At 42.0% G+C, this 22,344-nt stretch overlaps 1 protein-coding gene across 12 annotated transcripts in view; it reads right to left on the bottom strand.

Annotated features, from left to right (window-relative positions):
* The window catches only part of SENP6 (SUMO specific peptidase 6), a 158,872-nt gene that overhangs the window by 40,257 nt on the left and 96,271 nt on the right, over nucleotides 1-22,344 (bottom strand). For 9 of the 12 annotated variants that reach the window (XR_013635546.1, XM_073336489.1, XM_078852118.1 and 6 more), the window contains 5 exons: nucleotides 21,342-21,580; nucleotides 18,516-18,683; nucleotides 18,050-18,083; nucleotides 17,504-17,539; nucleotides 7,537-7,722 (listed from right to left, as the gene is read on the bottom strand). Coding sequence is in view for 11 of the 12 variants with exons in the window: in XM_073336489.1 (XP_073192590.1) it covers nucleotides 7,537-7,722; nucleotides 17,504-17,539; nucleotides 18,050-18,083; nucleotides 18,516-18,683; nucleotides 21,342-21,580 (663 nt within the window). In the remaining variant the exon portion in view is untranslated. The remainder of the gene's footprint in view (nucleotides 1-7,536; nucleotides 7,723-17,503; nucleotides 17,540-18,049; nucleotides 18,084-18,515; nucleotides 18,684-21,341; nucleotides 21,581-22,344) is intronic. The other 3 variants (XM_078852111.1, XM_078852119.1, XM_078852120.1) reach the window with 1 other exon arrangement.

Raw genomic sequence — 22,344 nt, 5'->3', positions numbered from 1 at the left:
AATAATGATGATAAAGCACTAGGCTGAAAACCAGCCTGTGACCTTGGTCTGAGGGAAAAAGCATTTAAAATTTATTTTAGAACAAATTTTTAATAACTGTTTTATTTATTTTATTTTTACTGAATATGCATACTTCCGTGGTAGTTGAAGGCAATTCTTGCGTAATCATAGAAACATAGGGCAGGAAGGGACCTTGAGAGGTCATCAACTCCAGCCACCTGTTTTGGAGTAGAACTGAGTACAGCTAGACCACCCCCCTGACATGTGTTTGTCCAACCTGTTATTAAAAACCTCTCATGAGGAGGATCCCACAACCTCCCGCGGTAGCCTATTCCAGAGCTTAACTACCTTTATGGTTAGAAAGCTTTTTCTAATATATAATCTAAATCTCCCTTGCTGTAGATTAAGCATGACTACCTCCTAGACATGGAGAACAATTGATCACCATCCTTTTTATAAACAGCCCTTCATATATTTGAATTTAAGATCCATTGTAACGCCCAAGTCCTTTTCAGTAGCACTACCACCTAGCCAGTCATTCCCCGTTTTGTAGTTGTGCACATGGTTTTTCCATCCTAAATGAAGTACTTTATATTTCATCTTGATTTCAGACCAATTCTCCAATTTGTCAAGATCGTTTTGAATTCTAATCCTGTCCTCCAAGCTGCTTGCAACATCCCAGCTTGGTGTCAACCACAAATTTTAAGCATGTTCTTCATGCCATTATCCAAATCATTAATGAAAATATTGAATAATACCCGACCCAAGACCGACCCCCCGCAGGATTCCACCAAATAGGACCTCTCAGTCCAACAGTGAATCATTGAGAACTACTCTTTGAGTACAGTCTTCCAACCAGTTGTGCACCCACCTAGTAACAATTTAACTAGACTACATTTCCCTAGTTTGCTTATCAGAATGTCATTTGTTCCCCTTTTTAAAGATACTATGTCTACCCTTCTCCAGTACTCTGGGACCTCACTTATCCTCCATGAGTTCTCAAAGGTAATTGCTAACAGTTCTGAGAATGCTTTAGCTAGTTCCTTAAACACCTTAGATCTGCTGACTTGAATACATCTAACTTGCCTAAATATTCTTTTAACCTCTCTATTTTGGCTTAACTTGCCTTCTCCCTTGTGGTTAATATTGTGTTGAATAGGTCACTATTAACCTTTTTAGTGAAGACTGAAGCAAAATAGGCACTGAACACCTCAGCCTTCTTGATGTCATCAGTCATTAGCTCTTCTTCCCCTGTAAGTAGACAACCTACGTGTTCCTTGATCTTTCCCTTGCTCTTAATGAATTTAAAGAACCTCTTCTTATTGCCTTTTATGTCCCTTGCTACGTGCCTTAGTCTTTCTGATTTTGTCCCTATAGGTTTTTACTATTCCTTTGTACGCATCCATCACAATTTGTCCATGTTTCCACATTTTGTAGGATTCCTTTTTGATTTTCAGGTCATTAAAACACTCCTGATGGAGCCACATTGACCTCTTACTATTCCTCCTATCTTTCCTTTGCATTGGAATAGACTACAATTTTGTCTTAAATATTGTTTCCTTGATAAACTGCCAACTCTCCTAAACAATTTTTCCCCTTAGATTTTCTTCCCATGGGAACTTACCTACCAGAACTCTCAGTTTGTTCAAGTCTGCTTTTTTTCTCTTTCTTTTTTTAATTCCATTGTCCTTATTCTGTTCTCATTCCTTCCTTTCCTTAGAATCATGAAATGAAAAGGTTACTCACCCTGTGCAGCAACTGTGGTTCTTTGAGAAGTATGTCCCTATAGGTGCCCGGCTTCAGTTTTAAATGCACCTCACACACCTTTAATCAGAGATTTTTGTTAGCAGTTTCTGTTCAGCCCACACATACACCAAGACTATATGGAGTCCCACAAAGGAAACTCTTGACACAGAGGTAAAGTAGGGTGGGGGACACATCTTGAAGAACCTCAATTACTGCACAGGGTGAGTAACCTTTTCTTCCTCCAGTAGTCTCTAGTGGTGCTCCACTTCATGTGACTCTAGAACAGTAACCTCACAGTGAGCAAGGAGCTTCAGAATCGGGTCCAGAACTGAAGACAGAACTGCATTGCCAACTGCTGCATCAGATCTAAAAGCATGGACCAAAGACACAGTGCTTGGAGAAGGTATATAAAAAACAAACAAACAAAACCAGCAAATGATTAAGATAAAACTCGGATGACACATTAGGTAGGAATTTAGGAGTGTGGACATAAGGACCAGTGAGCTTACCTTCAGTACCTGGAAAGATAATGGAGTAAATAATTAAGCAATCAATTTGCAAACACCTGGAAGATAATAAGGTGATGAGTAACAGTCAGCACGGATTTGTCAAGAACAAATCATGTCAAACCAACCTAATAGCTTTTTTTGATGGGGTAACAAGCCTTGGGGATAGGGGGAAAGCGGTAGATGTGATATCATGGCTTTAGTAAGACTTTTGATGTTGTCTCGCATGATCTTCTCATAAACAAACTAGGGAAATCCATCTAGGTTGCAGCTACTATAAGGTGGGTGCATAACTGGTTGGAAAACTGTTCCCAGAGAGCAATTATCAGCAGTTCACAGTCAATCAATCTGGAAAAACATTGAGTGGAGTCCCACAGGGACCAGTTCTGTTCAATATCTTCATCAACGATTTAGATAATGACAGAGAGAGTACAGTTATAAAGTTTGCAGATGATACCAAGCTGGGAGAGGTCGCAAATGCTTTGGAAGTTAGGATTAAAATTCAAAATGATCTAGACAAACTGGAGAAATGGTATGAACTAAATAGGATGAAATTAAATAAGAACAAATGCAAAGTATTCCATTTAGGAAGGAACAATCAGCTGCACACATACAAAATGGGAAATGATTGCCTAGGAAGGGAGTACTGCGGAAAGGGATCTGGCAAGTCATAGTGGATCACAAGCTAAATATGAGTCAACAGTGTAACACTGTGGTAAAAAAAGAAAACATCACTCTGGGATGCACTAGCAGAAGTATTGTAAGCAAGCTCTACTACAAGCTGATAAGGCCTCAACTGGAGTATTGTGTCCAGTTCTGGGTGCCACATTTCAAGGAAGATGTAGACAAATTGGAGAAGGTCCAGAGAAATGCAACAGAAGTGATTAAAGGTCTAGAAAACATGACCTGTGGGGGACGATTGAAAAAACTGGGTTTGTTTAGTCTGGAGAAGAGAAGACAGAGGGGCATGATAACCGTTTTCAAGTACAGAAAAGGTTGTTACAAGAAGGAGGCTTAAATTGCAGCAATGGCAGTTTAGGTTGGACATTAGGAAAAGCTTACTAACTGTCAGGGTGGTTAAGCACTAGAATAAATTGCCTAGGAAGGCTGTGGAATCTCCATCACTGGATATTTTTAAGAGCAGGTTAGAGACACACTTGTCAGGGATGGTCCAGATAATGCTTAGTCCTGCCATGAGTGCAGGGGACTGAAGTTGACCTCTCGAGGTTCCTTCTGGTCCAACAATTCTATGTAATCTTGTCCTTGAATACTGTGAAAGGACTGTCTACCATTAAAGCCGAACCGTCTCCAACTCTTTGGGCTGATGTAATGGCTACCAAGAAGGTGGTTTTCACTAACGGGTTAGGTAAGGAGAAGGTCACCAGAGGGAGGTGGTGTGAGGTGCGTAAGAACTAGATTGAGATCCCAAGCCGGAGTGGGGTCTTTCACTTGAAGGAAAAGGTTCCCCACACCTTGACAAACCTTAAGGTTGTTGGGTGAGCAAACACTGAACCCTTCCACTGGGAAACAAAAGGCTGTTAAGGTGGCCAAATGAACCTTGACCGAGCTGGCTGGTAATCCTATTTTCTTCAGTTTCAACAGGTACCAAGATAACCAAGAGTGCAGCAGATTCGGTTGCAAGTCAGAGTTTACACAATGGGCTAAATCTTTTCTGCTTTTGCAAGTATGTGTTTCAGGTATATTCCTTCCTACTGTTTAACACCATCTGTTGTACTTGGTAGAACAGGTAGCCTCTGGCCCCACACACCATCAAGTAATCATGCACTGAGGTGGAGAATTGCTCGGAATTCTGGTGGGGACGTGGGCGAGAGGGGGTTCAATCAGTATCTGGAACTCAAATAATTGGATAGGATGGGCTCTCTGGGCAGTCTGTGACCCACTACATTTTCTTTTGTTTGTAGGGGGTGTAAATTCCGCGAGATTGCTAAATGGTCCTGGAGTCTTTCAAACTGTGCAGGGACTCATCTGTAACCTCTGAAAACAACTTCAGACCATCAAAGGGAGGTCCTCTGCAGTGCTTTGGACCTCTCTGGGAAAGCTGGACAGTTGAAGCGAGGATACACGACAACTACCACCAAAGAGGGAACAGGCCACTGTGTCTGCCACATCTAGCAAGGCTTGAAGGGATATCCTGGCCAGTGATTGTGTCTTTGCAATGATGGTCTGATGTTGCTCTTTGCTCAGATAGAAGGTGCTCGATAAAAGCAGTAAATTTCATGTAGTTTGTGTAATTATATTTTGCCATGAACACCTGAAAATTTCAATTCAAAATTGCAGGATTGCAGATGTGAGGGCTTCCATCAAAAAAAAGGGCTTGACTTATTGTAGTGGTGTTTCCCCTATTCATTCACAACATCCACCACTGGAGAGTTTGGAGTGGGGAAAGGTAAGAATAAAAATTTGGAGTCATTGGTGGGGAAATATTTGTTATCTGTCGTTTGCATGTTGATAGTACTGTAGCTGGGGTCTGCCAAACAGTCCTCACCAGATCAAAAAGTGCTTCACTGACAGGTAATGCAATTCTGGTCAGTGGTCAATTCTGCAGAATGTCCAGCAACTTACATTGTGATTCCTTGACCTCTTCCAGTGATTTTCTTGACTTCTTCTGCAGTGATTTCTGTCACCCCTTTTATGACGTCCTGAAATCGCTGGACATCATCAGCCATTGACAGTGGTAAAGGCATAACTGCCTAATCTGGAGACAAAGTGGATATGGTAGTTTGAGGGATAGCCTCCTTATTTACCATGGCTTCCTGCTTCTCAAATGTCTCCTCCTGACGAATGAGCTGGGGTGGAAGTGAATGTATCCCTCTCTCATCTGAGTGGAAGATACTCAGGGCCTTGGAAAATTGTTGGTATTCCTCATAGGGCTCCCAGTATGGCCACTGCGTTTGTGTGTTGGTGGGGGGGGGGGGGGGGCATACAGGAGAAATGGCATCCAAGGCTGTTCTCACCATCTGTGATGTCTTCCTTGAAATTCCTCATTCCCTCCAAGAGTGGGTTTCTGTATGGACATTTAGGAGAGCCCTGCACCGAGATGAAAGAGACTGAAGGGATATCTCCATCATCATCCTCAACACTGTCCACTGGAGGAGCCCCTACCAAACAGGGTGGTGAATAGGGCGGTAGCACAGGTAGATGGAGCGGGTCTCAGGCAGTGTTCCCTCTAATTTTTTATGTCTATGTATGGAATGAATTTTGTTATGTGCACCAATATGGAGGTGATATGAGATATCACCTTCATATTGGTGCATATAAAATTCAGGTGGTGGGGGAGGGGCCGAGGGGTTCGGAGTGTGGGAGGGGGCTCAGGCTGGGGCAGAGGGTGTGGGGATGCGGGAAGAGGGCTCTGGGGTGGGGCTGGGGCTCAGGGCTGGGACAGAGGGTTGGGTGTGTGGGCTGTGGTATGAGGCTGAGGTCGAGGGGCTTGGGGTGCAGGCTGCCCCAGGACTGTGATGGGGGGGAGAGAGGCCCCCCCCCGCCCCTCTCTCCGGCTGCTCCGGCAGGCATGGGCCAGGGGAGGGGCTCCTCTCCCTGGCAGCTCCAGCAGGCCTGGGCCGGGCCAAGGGAAGGGCTCCTCTCCCCTGGCAAGTTGGGGGCAGGTCTGCACTGGGGCCAGCGGGGAGCGGCACCTCTCCCCACCGCAGCCCTAAGCCCCTGCATGGAGCTTAATAGGCGGCTGCGCAGCCACGCAGTTTAGGGGAAACTTAGGTCACAGTAACAAGAAGCGCTTGATACCCATAAACAGTGGCTCTGAAGCAGGGTGGCTCTGAAGAAGGGAACTTTCCATCATTAGCATCCTTGATTTAATCTCCCAGTTCTTCCTTGCCCTGGATTTAAGCACCAGACGGAAGTTACATTTGAGAGATGTCCGACTTTCCACGGCAGCAAATGTACTTGGAGTGGCTAACCGGGACGGCCACTTCCCGGTTGTCAGTGTTTGAACCGTGGTAAGCTGGGCAAGCCTCCCCAGAGGAAAGGGAGAGGAACAAAACTCTTTCACCTACTAAACTAAGATAATCTAACTAGCAAACTAACTAGGCACTGGGGAGGGCAGGGAGAAGAGAGAGAGGGAGGTGGAGAACACCCTTTTAACAGAGATATGCTCAAGGCAGACACACTAAATGCTCTGCCTCAGGCCAAGGCTGGTGTGAAGGAACAGAGGGAGGTCCACTTTTGCAGCCCTAAATAGCCTCAGTTCGAGGCATGAAGCATGCACAGGCCGAACAGATGATGCTAACAAAAACCCCCAATCGACGGTGTGTAGGGCACATGTACACCTGAAGTGGAACACTTAGGACACCACTTGAAGAGCTGTCATTTCATGATGACTCATCAAAATTACCTTCCATCTTCAGATTTGCTATCAATTCCTCCCTGATGGTCAGAATCAAGTCTAAAATGGCTGTCCTCCTGGTTGCTATGTCCACTTTCTGAAACAAAAAATCGCCCGCAATACATTCCAAGAACTTATTGGAAATTTTGTGTTTTGCACAATTACTTTTCCAACAGTTGTCTGAGTAGTTAAAGTCCCCCATCACTACTAGATTCTGTGTTTTGGATATTTCTGTTATGTGGCTGAAGGCAATCTTCCTTCAGTCTAACAGCATAAGTAAAGCATAACTTGTGTGTTGCTTAAATTCAGTACAGACATACACACACACACACACACAAAATCTTAAAACACATCTATGTAAGAGTGATGGACTGCATACTAGATAGAAAAGTACAGTAGATTAATATGCTATGCTTTAAAGTCAGGAACTCTAAAATGAAATTCAGCTTAAATCTAATATAAAATAAAATAGCTCTTGACTTGCCAGTAAATATTTGATCACATCACAAGATTACCATAAGAACGTGGTATAATTTGTTACTGTTTCTATTCAAGCAGAGGTCCTGCTGTAGAAAGGGGGGGTAACAGTGAAATTACAAGATGATCTTGTCATGACAATTTAACACCCCAGATAAAAAAAAATTTACTCACCTGTGTTTCACCCGGATTACTGATAAAGAACTAATTTTACTAACCTGACAACATATTAACAATAATATGTACGTGGGGTGAGTGGGAGAAAAGAATGTTGATGGGCTGTTTTAAGTTGTCCAGTCAGAGATGCACAGGAAGGCGACAGTGTCTGACTAAACCATATATCACTCTAGCCAGTGATATTAGTCTCACTTTTTTAAAGCACTTACAAGATGACCCAAATATTAAAAACACAATTTAAGATACAGTAATAGACAAACTTGGTTTACTTACTCACTCCTTTACAGTCATACCAGACATTATCCTTCTCCCTACTCATCTTCAGTTGGGATCTCAGGCTAAGACAGGCAGCAGGTACTGTTTGCAGAAACACTACTGGTAACTTTCGGACACCACACCACTCACATTTGGTAAGTTCAGAAGTTTTTAAATTAATCTCTCGGGAATCACTTTCTGACTCTAGGGAAAAAACCAAAATTTCATTAAAGCCTATATGAAGATGCCCTTTGCAACTTTTCATTTTAGTTTTAATGAGAATTGACAATTCGTTTGCTGCAGCCAAAGGAATTTTTAATAAGTTTCAGATTCAAAAACAACATAGGTGGTGATTTCCGTTTCAAAATTAAAAGTCTCTATTGTCACTAGGCAGGAAAGCCATTAAGCTTAATGCAAAGACACATATAAATTTATTCTAATCCATTCTTTATTCCATGGAAGAAAAGATTCCCAGGGTAATTACAGTTGTCTCTGCCTGCAGTATTGCAAATTTTAAAATGAACCTATGAAATGTGCTTAGCATAGACCTCTGAAATGTGCTCTGCCCATGTCCTCTAAGGCAGTGGTTCTCAAACGGGGGTCCGCAGCCCCCTGGGGGCAGTGAATAAGTTCAGGGGGTCCACCAAGCAGAGATGGCATTAGACTTGCCAGAGCCTCCTTGCCGCCTCTGCACAGGCTCTGCACAGTGCTGCCCCATGGATGCTGGAGCTGAAGCATGAGCAACTGAGCATTGTGGGCACCCCACATTGTGTGGCTCCGGGCATCTGCCCTGCTTGCTACCTCCTAACACCGGCCCTGGATTTTATATACAGAAAACAATTGTTGCAGCTACCAGGTAATCACAGTTCATGTGTATACTATATACTATAACCCACGTGGGCTGCATGTTTTTATAGTGTGTTCAGGGGACCTCGGAAAGAAAAAGGTTGAGAACCCCTACTCTAAGGAAGGGGAGTTTTAAAATGAAGGAGGGAATAAAGGTACACGTGAACTGTGATCACCTGGTAGCTCCTAGAAAAGGGTGTGAGACCACACCAAAATGGTACAGTTCTTTAAAGGAGTGAACTTGAGCTATATTACATAGCTTTCCACTTTACAGCTATATTTTATTGGCCGAGCAAAGTGAAGTCCTAGACATAAATAGCTGACATTTCTCCATTTGGATGTAACACAGTAACTATTGAACAACACAATTCCAAAATTTCAGAGAATGTTCCTGGCCTTAATGGACAGAATCCTATTGATTTTGGTGAAAATGCAAGCCATATCTGGTTAACAGACCCAGCAGCTTCAACCAGGTCTAGAATTGTCTACATATCAAAGAATCTGTTGATGGCAACCATTACACCTTCCGTCATAACAATACCCTACATTCTCCCTATCTCAGTTCTGTCCATCCTCTCAAAAGATTTTAATATGTTGACCCCTGAATGACATGGGGGAAAAAGAGATGGTGAGGGGGAGGGGACCCTGCTACAAGAGGAGAAAGCAGTACTAATTCTTTGTTTAGACTGACACTATGCAATAACCATTAACAAATATCTGCTAATGGCTGGGGAGATGGTTCAGATTCCTATAATTGCTAACACGAAGCGACTTACTATACATATACCCTGCACACAAAAGTAATTTACATTAGAACATTCTTCTCTCCCCTGCCTGTATGTTAGCGTCAACCAGATTTGACACCTTGTTCTTTAGACTGTAAGATCTTTGCAATTGAGACTACAAATGTATAAATCAATCATAAATTGCCTACTATAATGGGACCCCGACCTGGTCTAGGTCACTAGGCACTACCACAATACACAATACTGAAGATTTCCTGGACAGATGTCAGGATATGCTTCTACGGACAAAACATTCTGAAGATTCAGAGCAGGCTGCGCAGCGGGGACAGGACGGTGAAGAAATTTGGCAGCATGTGACCTCCAGAAGAAGAAAGGGGAGCGTCCATATACCAGCAATGCCGATACAGGTAAGCAACTATTTTCATATTCTCTCCACAGGTACTAATGCGGAGAGTGGACTAGATGATACATCTGAGGGAAGGGAACAGAAGGAGACTCTGCTGACTGGAAGGCATGAGATGCACTGTCCATGAGATGCACTGTCCAAGAGAAGGAGATGGGTGGTGGTGGTCGGGGAATCTCTCCTCAGGGGAACTGAGTCATCTATCTGCCACCCTGATCTGGAAAACCGAGAAGTCTGCTGCTTGCCAGGAGCTAGGATTCAGGATGTGACGGAGAGACTGCCGAGACTCATCAAGCCCTTGGATCGCTAACCCTTCCTGCTTCTCTACGTGGGCACCAATGATACTGCCAAGAATGACCTTGAGCGGATCACTGCAGACTACGTGGCTCTGGGAAGAAGGATAAAGGAGTTTGAGGTGCAAGTGGTATTCTCATCCATCCTCACCGTGGAAGGAAAAAGCCTGGGTAGAGACTGTCCAATTGTGGAAGTCAACGAATGGCTACGCAGGAGGTGTCGGAGAGAAGGCTTTGGATTCTTTGACCATGGGATGGTGTTCCAAGAAAGATGAGTGCTGGGCAGAGACAGGCTCCACCTAACAAAGAGAGGGAAGAGCATCTTCGCAAGCAGGCTGGCTAACCTAGTGAGGAGGGCTTTAAACTAGGTTCACCGGGGGAAGGAGACCAAAGCCCTGAGGTAAGTGGGGACATGCGATACCGGGAGGAAGCACCAGCAGGAGAGCGCGAGAGGGGAGGGCTCCTGCCTCATACTGAGAAAGAGGGACTATAAGCGAGTTATCTCATGTGCCTATACACAAATGCAAGAAGCCTGGGAAACAAGCAGGGAGAACTGAAAGTCCAGGCACAGCCAAGGAATTATGATGTGATTGGAATAACAGACTTGGTGGATAACTCACATGACTGGAGTAATGTCATGGATGGATATAAACTGTTCAGGAAGGACAGGCAGGGCAGAAAAGGTGGGGGAGTTGCACTGTATGTAAGAGAGCAGTATGACTGCTCAGAACTCCGGTATGAAACTGCAGAAAAACCTGAGAGAGTCTCTGGATTAAATTTAGAATAAGTGTGAGCAACAAGGGTAATGTCGGGGTGGGAGTCTACTACAGACCACCGAACCAGGGGGATGAGGTGGACGAGGCTTTCTTCTGGCAACTAACGGAAGTTACTAGATCGCAGGACCTGGTTCACATGGGAGACTTCAATCACCCTGATATCTGCTGGGAGAGCAATACAGCGGTGCACAGACAATACAGGAAGTTTTTGGAAAGTGTAGGGGACAATTTCCTGGTGCAACTGCTGGAGGAACCAAGTGGGGCAGAGCTCTTCTTGACCTGCTGCTCACAAACCGGGAAGAATTAATAGGGGAAGCAAAAGTGGATGGGAACCTGGGAGGCAGTGACCATGAGATGGTCGAGTTCAGGATCCTGACAAAGGGAAGAGAGGAGAGCAGCAGAAAACAGACCCTGGACTTCAGAAAAGCAGACTTTGACTCCCTCAGGGAACTTATGGGCAGGATCCCCTGGGAGATAACATGTGGGGGAAAGGAGTCCAGGAGAGCTGGCTGTATTTTAAAGGATCCTTATTGAGGTTACAGGGACAAACCATGCTGATGTGTAGAAAGAATAGTAAATATGGCAGGCGACCAGCTTGGCTTAACAGTGAAATCCTTGCTGATCTTAAACACAAAAAAGCAGCTTACAAGAAGTGGAAGATTGGACAAATGACCAGGGAAGAGTATAAAAATATTGCTCAGGCATGCAGGAGTGAAATCAGGAAGGCCACATCACACTTGGGGTTGCAGCTAGCAAGAGATGTTGTGGTTGCAGCTAGCAAGAGATGTTAAGAGTAACAAGAAGGGTTTCTTCAGGTATGTTAGCAACAAGAAGGAAGTCAAGGAAAGTGTGGGCCCTTTACTGAATGAGGGAGGCAACCTAGTGACAGAGGATGTGGAAAAAGCTAAATTTACTCAATGCTTTTGTTGCCTCTGTCTTCACAAACAAGGTCAGCTCCCAGACTGCTGCACTGGGCAGCACAGCATGGGGAGGAGGTGACCAGCCCTCTGTGGAGAAAAAAGTGGTTCGGGACTATTTAGAAAAGCTGGATGAGCACAACGCAATGGGGCCGGATGCGCTGCATCCAAGAGTGTGAAAGGAGTTGGCGGATGTGATTGCAGGGCCAGTGGGCATTATCTTTGAAAACTCATGGCGATCGGGGGAGGTTCCGGACTACTGGAAAAAGGCTAATGTAGTACCTATCTTTAAAAAAGGGAAGGAGGAGGATCCTGGGATCTACAGGCCAGTCAGCCTCACCTCAGTCCCTGGAAAAATCATGGAGCAGGTCCTCAAGGAATCAATTCTGAAGCAGTTAGAGGAGAGGAAAGTGATCAGGAACAGTCAACATGGATTCACCAAGGGCAACTCATGCCTGACTAATCTAATTGCCTTCTATGATGAGATAACTGGTTCTGTGGATGAAGGGAAAGCAGTGGACGTGTTATTCCTTGACTTTAGCAAAGCTTTTGACATGGTCTCCCACAGTATTCTTGCCAGCAAGTTAAAGAATTATGGGCTGGATGAATGGACTATAAGGTGGACAGAAAGCTGGCTAGATTGTTGGGCTCAACGGGTAGTGATCAATGGCTCCATGTGTAGTTGGCAGCCGGTATCAAGTGGAGTGCCCCAAGGGTCGGTCCTCGGGCCGGTTTTGTTCAATATCGTCATTAATGATTTGGAGGATGGTGTGGATTGTACCCTCAGCAAGTTTGCAGATGATACTAAACTGGGAGGAGAGGTAGATATGCTGGAGAGTAGGGATAGGATATATAGGTACCTAGACAAATTAGAGGATTGGGCCAAAAGAGATCTGATGAGATTCAACAAGGACAAGTGCAGAGTCTTGCACTTAGGATGGAAGAATCCCATGCACCGCTGCAGACTAGGGACCGAATGGCTAGGCAGCAGTTCTGCAGAAAAGGACCTAGGGGTGACAGTGGACGAGAAGCTGGATATGAGTCAACAGTATGCCCTTGTTGCCAAGAAGGCCAATGGCATTTTGGGACGTATAAATAGGGGCACTGCCAGCAGATCGAGGGAAGTGATCGTTCCCCTCTATTCGACATTGGTGAGGCCTCATCTGGAGTACTGTGTCCAGTTTTGGGCCCCACACTACAAGAAGGATGTGAAAAAATTGGGAAACGTCTAGCAGAGGGCAACAAAAATGATTAGGGGACTGGAACACATGACTTATGAGAAGAGGCTGAGGGAACTGGGGTTGTTTAGTCTGCAGAAGAGAAGAATGAGGGGGGATTTGATAGCTGCTTTCAACTACCTGAAAGGGGGTTCCAAAGAGGATGGATCTAGACTGTTCTCAGTGGTAGAAGGTGACAGAACACGGAGTAATGGTCTCAAGTTGCAGTGGGGGAAGGTTTAGGTTGGATATTAGGAAAAACTTTTTCACTAGGAGGGTGGTGAAACACTGGAATGCGTTACCTAGGGAGGTGGTGGAATCTCCTTCCTTTGAAGTTAAGGTCAGACTTGACAAAGCCCTGGCTGGGATGATTTAGTTGGGGATTGGTCTTGCTTTGAGCAGGGGATTGGACTAGATGACCTCCTGAGGTCCCTTCCAACCCTGATATTCTATGAAAAATAATAAAATTTCTTTAGTGACAATTTGGACCACATCAGTGACTACACACACACACACGTTCTCAGCAATAAAGTAGGAACTTAAATCTTACTTAGTGTTGGACGGATATATTTAAAGCAGATCATCATTTTAGCGTGAAAGCCATTTGACTACTGCCTGCAACACCACTCTGCAAAGACTACAAAAGCAAACTTATTCTATGACATTTGGCAAAGAGATAAGCTTGAAAATCTCTTTTTAGACACTTCCCCTTTTTCTACTCACAAAGATCCTCCTAAGCAAGTAGAGTGGGATTTTAAAAGATTCTGGTTCTCTCTTTTTCTGCTGGAACATAATCTCTCATTAGTTTCCTAGTTCATCTAAAAGATGGTGGATTCAGAAGCCACTAAGTGTACGTTTTTCAAAAGTGCTGACGTTACTTAGGAGCACAAGTCTCACTGACTTGTCCCCCCTCCCCCCCGAAAGGGACTTAGTCACTTAAGTATCAGGGTGTAACCATGTTAGTCTGTATCAACAAGGAGTCTGGTGGCACCTTAAAGACTAACAGATTTGAGCATAAGCTTTCATGGGTAAAACCCCCACTTCTTCAGATGCATGGAGTAAAAATTACAGATACAGACATAAATATACTGACACATGAAGGGAAGGGAGTTACCTCACAAGTGGAGAACCCAGGGTTGACAGGGCCAATTCGATCAGAGTGGATGTAGTCTACTCCCAATAATAGATGAGGAGGTGTCAATTCCAGGAGAGGCAAAGCTGCATTTGTAATGAGCCAGCCACTCCCAGTCCCTATTCAAGCCCAAATTAATAGTGTTAAATTTGCAAATGAATTTTAGTTCTGCTGTTGCTTTTTGAAGTCTGTTTCTGAAGTTTTTTTGTTAAAGTATAGCTACTTTCAAATCTGTTATAGAATGTGCAGGAAGATTGAAGTGTTCTCCTACTGGCTTTTGTATGTTACCATTCCTGGTGTCCGATTTGTGTCCATTTATTCTTTTACAAAAGAACTGTCCGGTTTGGCCAATGTACATGGCAGAGGGGCATTGCTGGCACATGATGGCATAAATAACATTAGTAGATGTGCAGGTGAACGAGCCCCTGATGGTGTGGCTGATGTGGTTGGGTCCTCTGATAGTGTCGCTAGAGTAGATATGGGGACAGAGTAGGCAACGAGATTTGCTACAGAGATTGGTTCCTGGGTTAGTGTTTCTGTGGTGTGGTGTATAGTTGCTGGTGCCACCGAACTCTCTGTTGTTTTAGTCACTTAAGTCAAGTTTAGGTTTTTAAAAGTGCGCATGTTCTGATGCAAATGTAGAAGTCTTCAAGACTTCCTCAACTCTGCTGTCCTTTCTATGCAAGGTGAGCACTATGGACACCCAGCAATGTTGTTCTCTCTCTTTAGGAATCTTTGAGTAAGGACCAGATGTAGAGATGGTCATTTCCTGGTTCAGGGGAAGGGTCAATAATATTTTGGGTCTGAATTTCAAGGCTGTTCAGGATGACATTATTCTGGTGAAAAACTGTGCAAGGCAACTTGTAGGAAAGGGTGTGCAAATTTCCTATTCTTCTTACCTAACATATTAGCAACAGGATTTAAGAATAGAAGTTGCTGGGAGAACATTCATATTTATTAAAAAAAATTTAGCACAAGGTTTAAGTCTCATGTGGGACAGGAGACTAGCTACTTGTCTCAATATATCTACTGCCTTTCAGTAACATGGCAACAATTTCATCAACATGCCATATCCCTAGTCTCTGAATGCTAACTCACAGTTGCTTGGAACAACTGGCACCAAAACCAAGATTAAATAAACTACAGGAATTCCGGCATGACTGGCACAGATTGCTGATAGATTGTGGAGTTTCTTCTTAGCTCAAGTAATCCATTTCCCTGAAAACACTACCTGTGCCTTGCTAGGGATCTCCATAGGTCACAGTTATGCCAGTGTGCAAAAGACTTCTTACTGCTGAATCCTGAACATTTTCCATACTGTGTGTCTGGGACTCATTGGTCAGATGTTATTTTGATCACGAGCAGAAGAAATTCCCTGGCTCTCCCCAAGACTGGGGCTCTGTACTTGGACATTTGTATCATATGGCCGACTGTTTTAAATTTGGTAAGTTTTCCTGAGGCTTTTTACCTTTTTTAGTAGTGAAAGGACTTATGTAGTGGAAGCTTGCCTGCTTGCCTTCTGGCTTGATCATCTTTTTCCCGGACAGCAGGTCCTTGTCTCCTCAGATAACCGGATCTCTTTTGCTGTATCACTGTCTTGGAAGGCCCATCTGAACAAGGCCTTGGCTCTTTGAAGCAGCTCAGGACTGCTGGAACTAGTCAGGCTTTGGAGGATGGATCTGTCCATTGTTTTAGCCACAAAGCTCTACTATTTGCCACAGGGAAGGTAACCATGACTCCAGAAGTTGATAGAACTGTATCATATATATGACACTTGCCCAATGCTGAGTCCTCACTTTGGATCTCTAGTGACCTGCTAATGATTTGCCCCCCTCTCACGATCACCTGTGTGGTGCATGCCTTATCAACTGAAGCTTACAACAGAAGATTTGACACCTCATATGATCATTTAAGGGATGTCTCCCTTTTTCCATCAATGAAATTTACAAAAAGCGCTTCTCCTTCCATAGGAATTGTCATTCTCTTTGCTACCTCCAATATGATGCCCAGGTGCTCAGTAGGTGTCTTTGCATCTGAAGATCTGAAATAACAGAGCCTTTAATGTTACACTAGGGGGCTGGTTTCTTGTATGGGATATTTCATTTATTGTTAATTATTACTATCACATAGAGGGGAAGGGCAGCACCGTGGGGCCCTAAAGACAAGAACAGTATAAGGTCTAAACACTTCCTGGAATTCCAGAATACCTGCCATCCTTGACAAGTATGGATATGTTTATGTGGAGTTTGACACACTGGACACTGGGCGTCTGGACTGACATACTAAACTTTCATCTCCTCCTCTCTGTTCTTCCACTGACCAATGTCACCCACGTAAACCTGGCAATAAGATGGCCACTTCTTTCTCTAACAATAGATGAAGACCTGCTAGTGCTATACGGGAACAGGAGCAAGGCTAGTAAGACCCAGGTATTTTTGGAAAGTGGAGAGAAGACATTTGAGACAGTCTTCCATGGAGATACATACAAATACATAGTTAAAGCAAGTACAGAGGGAATGTTCAAAACCACAGCTTTTCCCTATGGAAGCCCAGTCAGTACTATGACTTTCATGCGCAGAACAAAATCTCAAAGATCCAAGGAAAAGAAAAAAGGTTTAATTAAATATTTACTCAGCAGGATAAACTCTAGTTGGCTATATCCCTAAATCTAAATTATGACTACAAGGTTGAAAAAGACAGATGAACTGTAGATACAAGCTAGACTGTAATAAAACCTGTAATAATCTACTGAAAATAAAATTCACAAGAATTTTTATCTTGAAATATATGAAGCTGTTCGAAAACTAAATGTGGTTTCAGATAATGAAGTAATAATTAGAGCTGGCTGGGAATTTTTTTTTTGTCCACCCTGAAAAAAAATCAATTAATTTTTTTATGTTCTAATTGAAAAACTGGCTGCTGAAAACAAAATTTTTAAAGTTTTCAGGGTTGTTTTTTTTTAAATAAATGAAAATAAATTTTGGGATGTCAAAAATTTACATTTCCCATGGAAATCTGTTCTGTCAAAATAGTCATTAAAAAATAGCAGGTGGAAGTTTTTCGACCATGTCTAATACGATTTCTGGTGAAAAGGAATATCCAGATTTCATTTCATATATAAAGGTGGTGATTCCTGAACTACTGAATGACATTTGTAAAGGATAATCTCTTAATATACAAAGTCTTAACATCCAGCAAAGCACACGCTTAACTTTAGCAAAGTACATGCTTAACTTGAGTAGTCCCACTGACCCATGCTTAAGTTCTTTGTAGTATAGGGCCTTACTGCATATATCGTGGAAATACTGAACCATTATAATTTGTCAACATTTACATGAAGGCCTTACACAAGAATGACTATTCCATAAGGAGGGAAACCTTATTTTCCCCAGAACTTAGCTTTGCAACATAGTCAAAAAGAGTAAAAAGATTAGGAGGGGAAAACAGAGCTTATTCATAAAGGGAATATCTGCAGCCTTATGATTCCCCAAATTAAGTCACTATAAAAAAAAAAGTCCTACCTCCTCTGGGACATGAAATATGCAAACTGCTCGCAAGACAAAAGAAAAGGAAAAATATTCTAAAGAGGGAGGAGGAGGATGAATTGGGTGCAGATACGGAGGATAACCAGTAACCAAAACAATAATTTACTCACTTGCTGAGCTTGCTATTTTCATCTTGTTGAACTGAGCTGATGATAAAGTGTTAAAAGGTATAGGTATAAAAGTGTTACTAGTATCATCCTTGTCAGGTGTGACTGCAACCCCTCTCAGAGGAAGATGCACACCAACAGTCATTATTACAACTAGGAAAATCTATGATCATGTAATTGTGACTATACTACAACAATCTAATGAATTTTAAATTTTCCTCCAGGGTAAGAATACATTATATTGAAATAAGTCAATCCCTGCTAATGGTGGATAGATTATTTATATGACCAAAGTTCTTTACTTCTCCAGACATTACCAATCAATATCAAGGACAGTTATATACATATCTCAGATTTTTATATTAGTTGCTGTCTGTGGGGAAAAGGGATCTAGTATAACTTACTGTTACAAATATTTATATACACACACAAGAAAACTTTACTACATTTAAAGAAAATAATCAAAAATTAAGCTTTGAACCATTTCTAAACAAAAACCCAACTTCTTTATGAAGAATTTCTGCAAGGGGAAAGAAAGTAAGTACTGACCTTCAAGACGTATCTTGATAAAATCAAGGCAAAACTGTGAAAGATACAACTATATTAGTATTATATATTGCTGGAATTCCATAACCCATGCTTCCGCCAAAATAAGCCCCCCAAAAGCCTTCATAGTAAGTTAGTTAGTCATATTAGTTAAAACCCCAACTTTTAAAAACCAAGTTTTAAGAAAGCTGACTTCAAGACTGAATGCAGTATATATTTAAACCAAATTTAAAGAAATTAGCATCTTCCATATATGTCAATGTCCCTGTTTGTCAGCCTGATTGTTGAACATATACAGGATTTCTCTCTGTATTTACTTTGGCTTTCATTTAAAAGGTTTAAAATACCCTGAAAAAACATACACGTGACTTTTGCCTTCTAACCAAAGAGATTATTATTGCTACTTACTAATATTCCAAAATGACAACCTAATTTGAAAAGGGGACTGATAAAGCAGAAGTGTACTTACAATCACAGGTTCCACAACCATTCTTCGAAGGGTTCCTATTCGTATACTTCGACAGTGTAGAATGACGCTTTCCCAGGAGTTTTGGTAATTTATAGGTACAGCATCAGTTACTTCTTGAGAAGTAACTTTACGACGTTTTACTGGTGTGTTAGATACAATGTTGCCAAACTGCAAAGTAATTTTCAAGTATCAGAATTTCTCATTACTATTTGCTGTTAATGCAGAAACCCATTAAATTGTAACAACTTAATTTTCACCCATTTTTGCATAGATAAATAGGACTACATAATATTGATACCAACTGTATAAAGGCTGTTATTCCCCCAAGAATTTCCGGTGACATCAAAATCAGGAAAACAAAGTTTAAGTATTTTGTTAATGCAACCAGATTACAGATGCAACTATTAGTGCTGTTTGTGTACATTTTGCCACAATTATGAATTGTTTTAGTGCTTTTGGAGTTGCCAAAAAACAACATAATTACACTAATGCATTGAAGTGTGGTGCTGCTTGACATGCTCAAGACGGCTTCTCTCCTTCCTCAAAATGTTCTTTTTGGTTTTATTAGTACATTCTTTGGGGGACTGAAAGTGCAGAACTATTATTCTTGAAGTACAGCACATGAGAATGTTACCAGGATCACAACATTCCAGAAGAGAGATCATGCATAACCATGGACACCCTCAGGGGACCTCTGTCAGAGGGCTGTTAGATTTTTAGGGCAGATTCCAGAATGAAGAACCTGAGCACTGATAGAAGGCATTTGGAGATTGGCTTCAACTCAAAGAATATAGTGAACCTGAAGTGATGCATTAGCTCAAGAGACGTGTCTGCTTTGATTTTCAAGAAGAACAATTCTAGAATATTGTTTTTAGAAGGAAAGCTGATCATTAATTGTCAGACAAGGTTTTCAATCTTAATGATACACATTTTTACTTTGTTCTATTCTGTTGAACAGTTTTCTGTGTTCATCTCATGTTTAGTGTTGATATTCTCTTTTCATGAAAAACTTGTGCTAAGGCTTGATTTTAGTTATAACCAATGACTATATTGCTGTAAAAAGGTACTAAGAGCTTGAAAAATAACTACCTAAGCTAAGTTACTAATCAATCTCTCAATATCCTGGGATCAACTCTGCTATGTCAACACCACAAGCATTGTAACAGACACAGTTAATGGTAGTTTCCTTCTGTCATGGCTAAAGCTGTAGGTATGTTCTATGCTGATGATATTTCAGCCCACATCTCATTTTGCCTACAATTTTCTGTCTTTATTTCACTCACTCTAAAGAGTTCAGTAAAACTCAGATGTTAACAGTTCGTTCTTTAAAGTTAGTGAAAAGGAATATGAGGCGGTACAGCATAAAACAGTGGGGAGGTTTTCAAAAGGCTCAAATAGCTCTTAGTGCCTAACTTCCAATGAGTTTCAATGAAGTGTTTTCAATTATTTCCTTACGTAATTTCAGAAGAGTATTAGAAGAACTGAAACGGAAAAATTGTATTCCTGGCCCTAACTTCAGGCCCTGCCATCTTAAAAGTTAATCAAACTGAGCATATTATGTAGCCTAGTAAATTTCAGCAAAGGAGTGCTGACTTCTTGAACATGAATGTAATATGCTGAAATCTATACCACTAGTTGAGTGTTCTAAACAACAGGGCTTCGGAGCTGTGCTCCTGCTCCGCTCCAGCTCCAGGCAAAAACCTGCAGCTCCACTGCTCTGGAGCTGCTCCATGCTCCAGCTCCGGGCTCCGCTAAACAACAAATACTTTCAGCACATCAAACTTGGATCCAACATCCTGTATAGTATCAAGTACACTTGGAGTATGCCAAGACTGTAACTAAACACCCATGCCTGCCCTGTGTCAGATGATTTGGGCTCATGGGGTTGGGCTATGGGGCTATAAAACCGCAGTGGAGACTTTCGGGGGGACACCACAAAGGGGGAGGGTTCCCATAGCCTGGGCTCCAGCCCAAGCCCAAATGTCTACACCACAATTTTACAGCCCTGCAGCCCCAGGCAGCTGACATGGGCCAGCTGCGGGTGTTTAATTGCAGTATAGTCATACAGCTGCTGGACCTAATTCACAATAATTCAAATGTACAAATGACCCAAAAGAACTTTAAGCAGCACCATCATCAATTGAATACCAACTGTTATAGGGAATTTATTTATTATTTTTTAAAAGGATCACTGTCAAGGTTGTTAAGTCTTTAAATTAACATACCGTGAAAGCTGTCCCCTTTGACAGCACTAAAGGAGTCTGCTCATGGTGCATTTTTTGTCTTTGTTTATCCAATTCTTGCAGTGGTGCTCAACTAAAAAACAAAAATCCCCACCATGAAATCCTTAAAATAAGTGCTATTAGTTGGGACAGTTGTCAAAGTATTTAATTTTAAGGACCATCATCCTTGCCCAGTGTCCCTTTATGTTTAAAAAATTTAATGCTAAAAATTATCCTTCCATTAATGCATACAAATATCATACACCACTTCACATCCCACAATGGAAGACCAGGCCCCTAATTATATAGAAAGATAATCTGTTCAGCATTAAATACAAAGAACAGCCTATGTTGAGAATGTATGATTTTTTTAAACGCATCCCTAAATGCATAACAATCTACAAATATTGAACAAGTTTCCTTAGGCTTCCAATGTTGTATGAATGAGGAGAATACTTGACCAACTGTCCAAGGTGAAAAATAATCAAATAAAGCCCACTTCTGGTCAGATACACCTTTACATTTCTCATTCGCTATCTGAAATTTTATACACAGAGGTTTATTTAAAAAAAAAAAAATTTTTTTTTTTTTTTTAACTGAGTACCTGATCTTTCATTCTTGCTTTTCTTGGTAATGTGATGGCAATTTCTGTGTCTGTTGCAACGCTACTTAGTCTCTGTTCTATTCCAGAAGTATTTTCCTTTAATGCTGCTTCCACCTTTCCTGTGGAAGGCGCTGGGGACGAACAGGCTGAATCTGCAGGTCGAGGTGATGTGCTTTCCATTCTGTTAGTGCTGCCACTGTTGTCGTCGTCATCCTCCTCGTCATCACTGGACAAAATAACTAGGAAGCAAATATTAAATACAAAATACAATGCTTGATGCATGTAATAATTTTTTTAAATGACTATTTAGTGGCTTTTCTCTTTTTGGATAGCTAAAACACAGAATATCAAATGTAATCTGCATCAATTTCTTCAACATATATTCTTTATTAATATTTACTTTGCCACCATCAGTGGACGTGGAAATACCAACTTCATGGTTCAGACAAATAAACCTGTTCAGTAAGGAATTAGCAGTGATCAATACGAGTTAAGCCCAATTTAATTCTCTTTTGACAGAAGGGTTCATTCTTAAAAGGCAATGGAGCCCTGGCAAATATTTAAAAAAAAATTCAGAGCACAGCTCAAGGTACTTAAATTTGAGAGGCAGCATGATACACTAGACTAAACATGGGACTGAAACCAGAAACTCTGGAAATTCTAATTCTGGCACTGCTGTGTGGCTGTAAGCAAGCTGCTTAACCTCTCTCTCTGTGCTATTATCGCCTATGGACCTGTAGGCTATTCAGCAAGTCCCTACTTCTACTTTTTCCTTGGTATAAATGGAGGTGGTGAGGGGGTGACATGGCAAGTGCAAGAGCAAGGGAAGAGTTGTGAAGGGTTTTGAAGGTGAGCGTAAGTTTGAATCATACGTGGAAGCATTCAATGGGATTAATTCAAAGGTTGGGGGGGTGGACATGGTTAGAGCAATGGATAAGGAACATTGTCTTCATAGGTACATTTTACACTGGACTACAGTGTAGTGATGTAATCATTGAGGAGG

The sequence above is a fragment of the Lepidochelys kempii genome, chromosome 3, assembly GCF_965140285.1.
Source record: "Lepidochelys kempii isolate rLepKem1 chromosome 3, rLepKem1.hap1, whole genome shotgun sequence".
Taxonomy (NCBI): Eukaryota; Metazoa; Chordata; order Testudines; family Cheloniidae; genus Lepidochelys; species Lepidochelys kempii.
The sequence above is the reverse complement of the archived record's forward strand: the minus strand, read 5'-3'. Positions and strand labels throughout refer to the sequence as shown.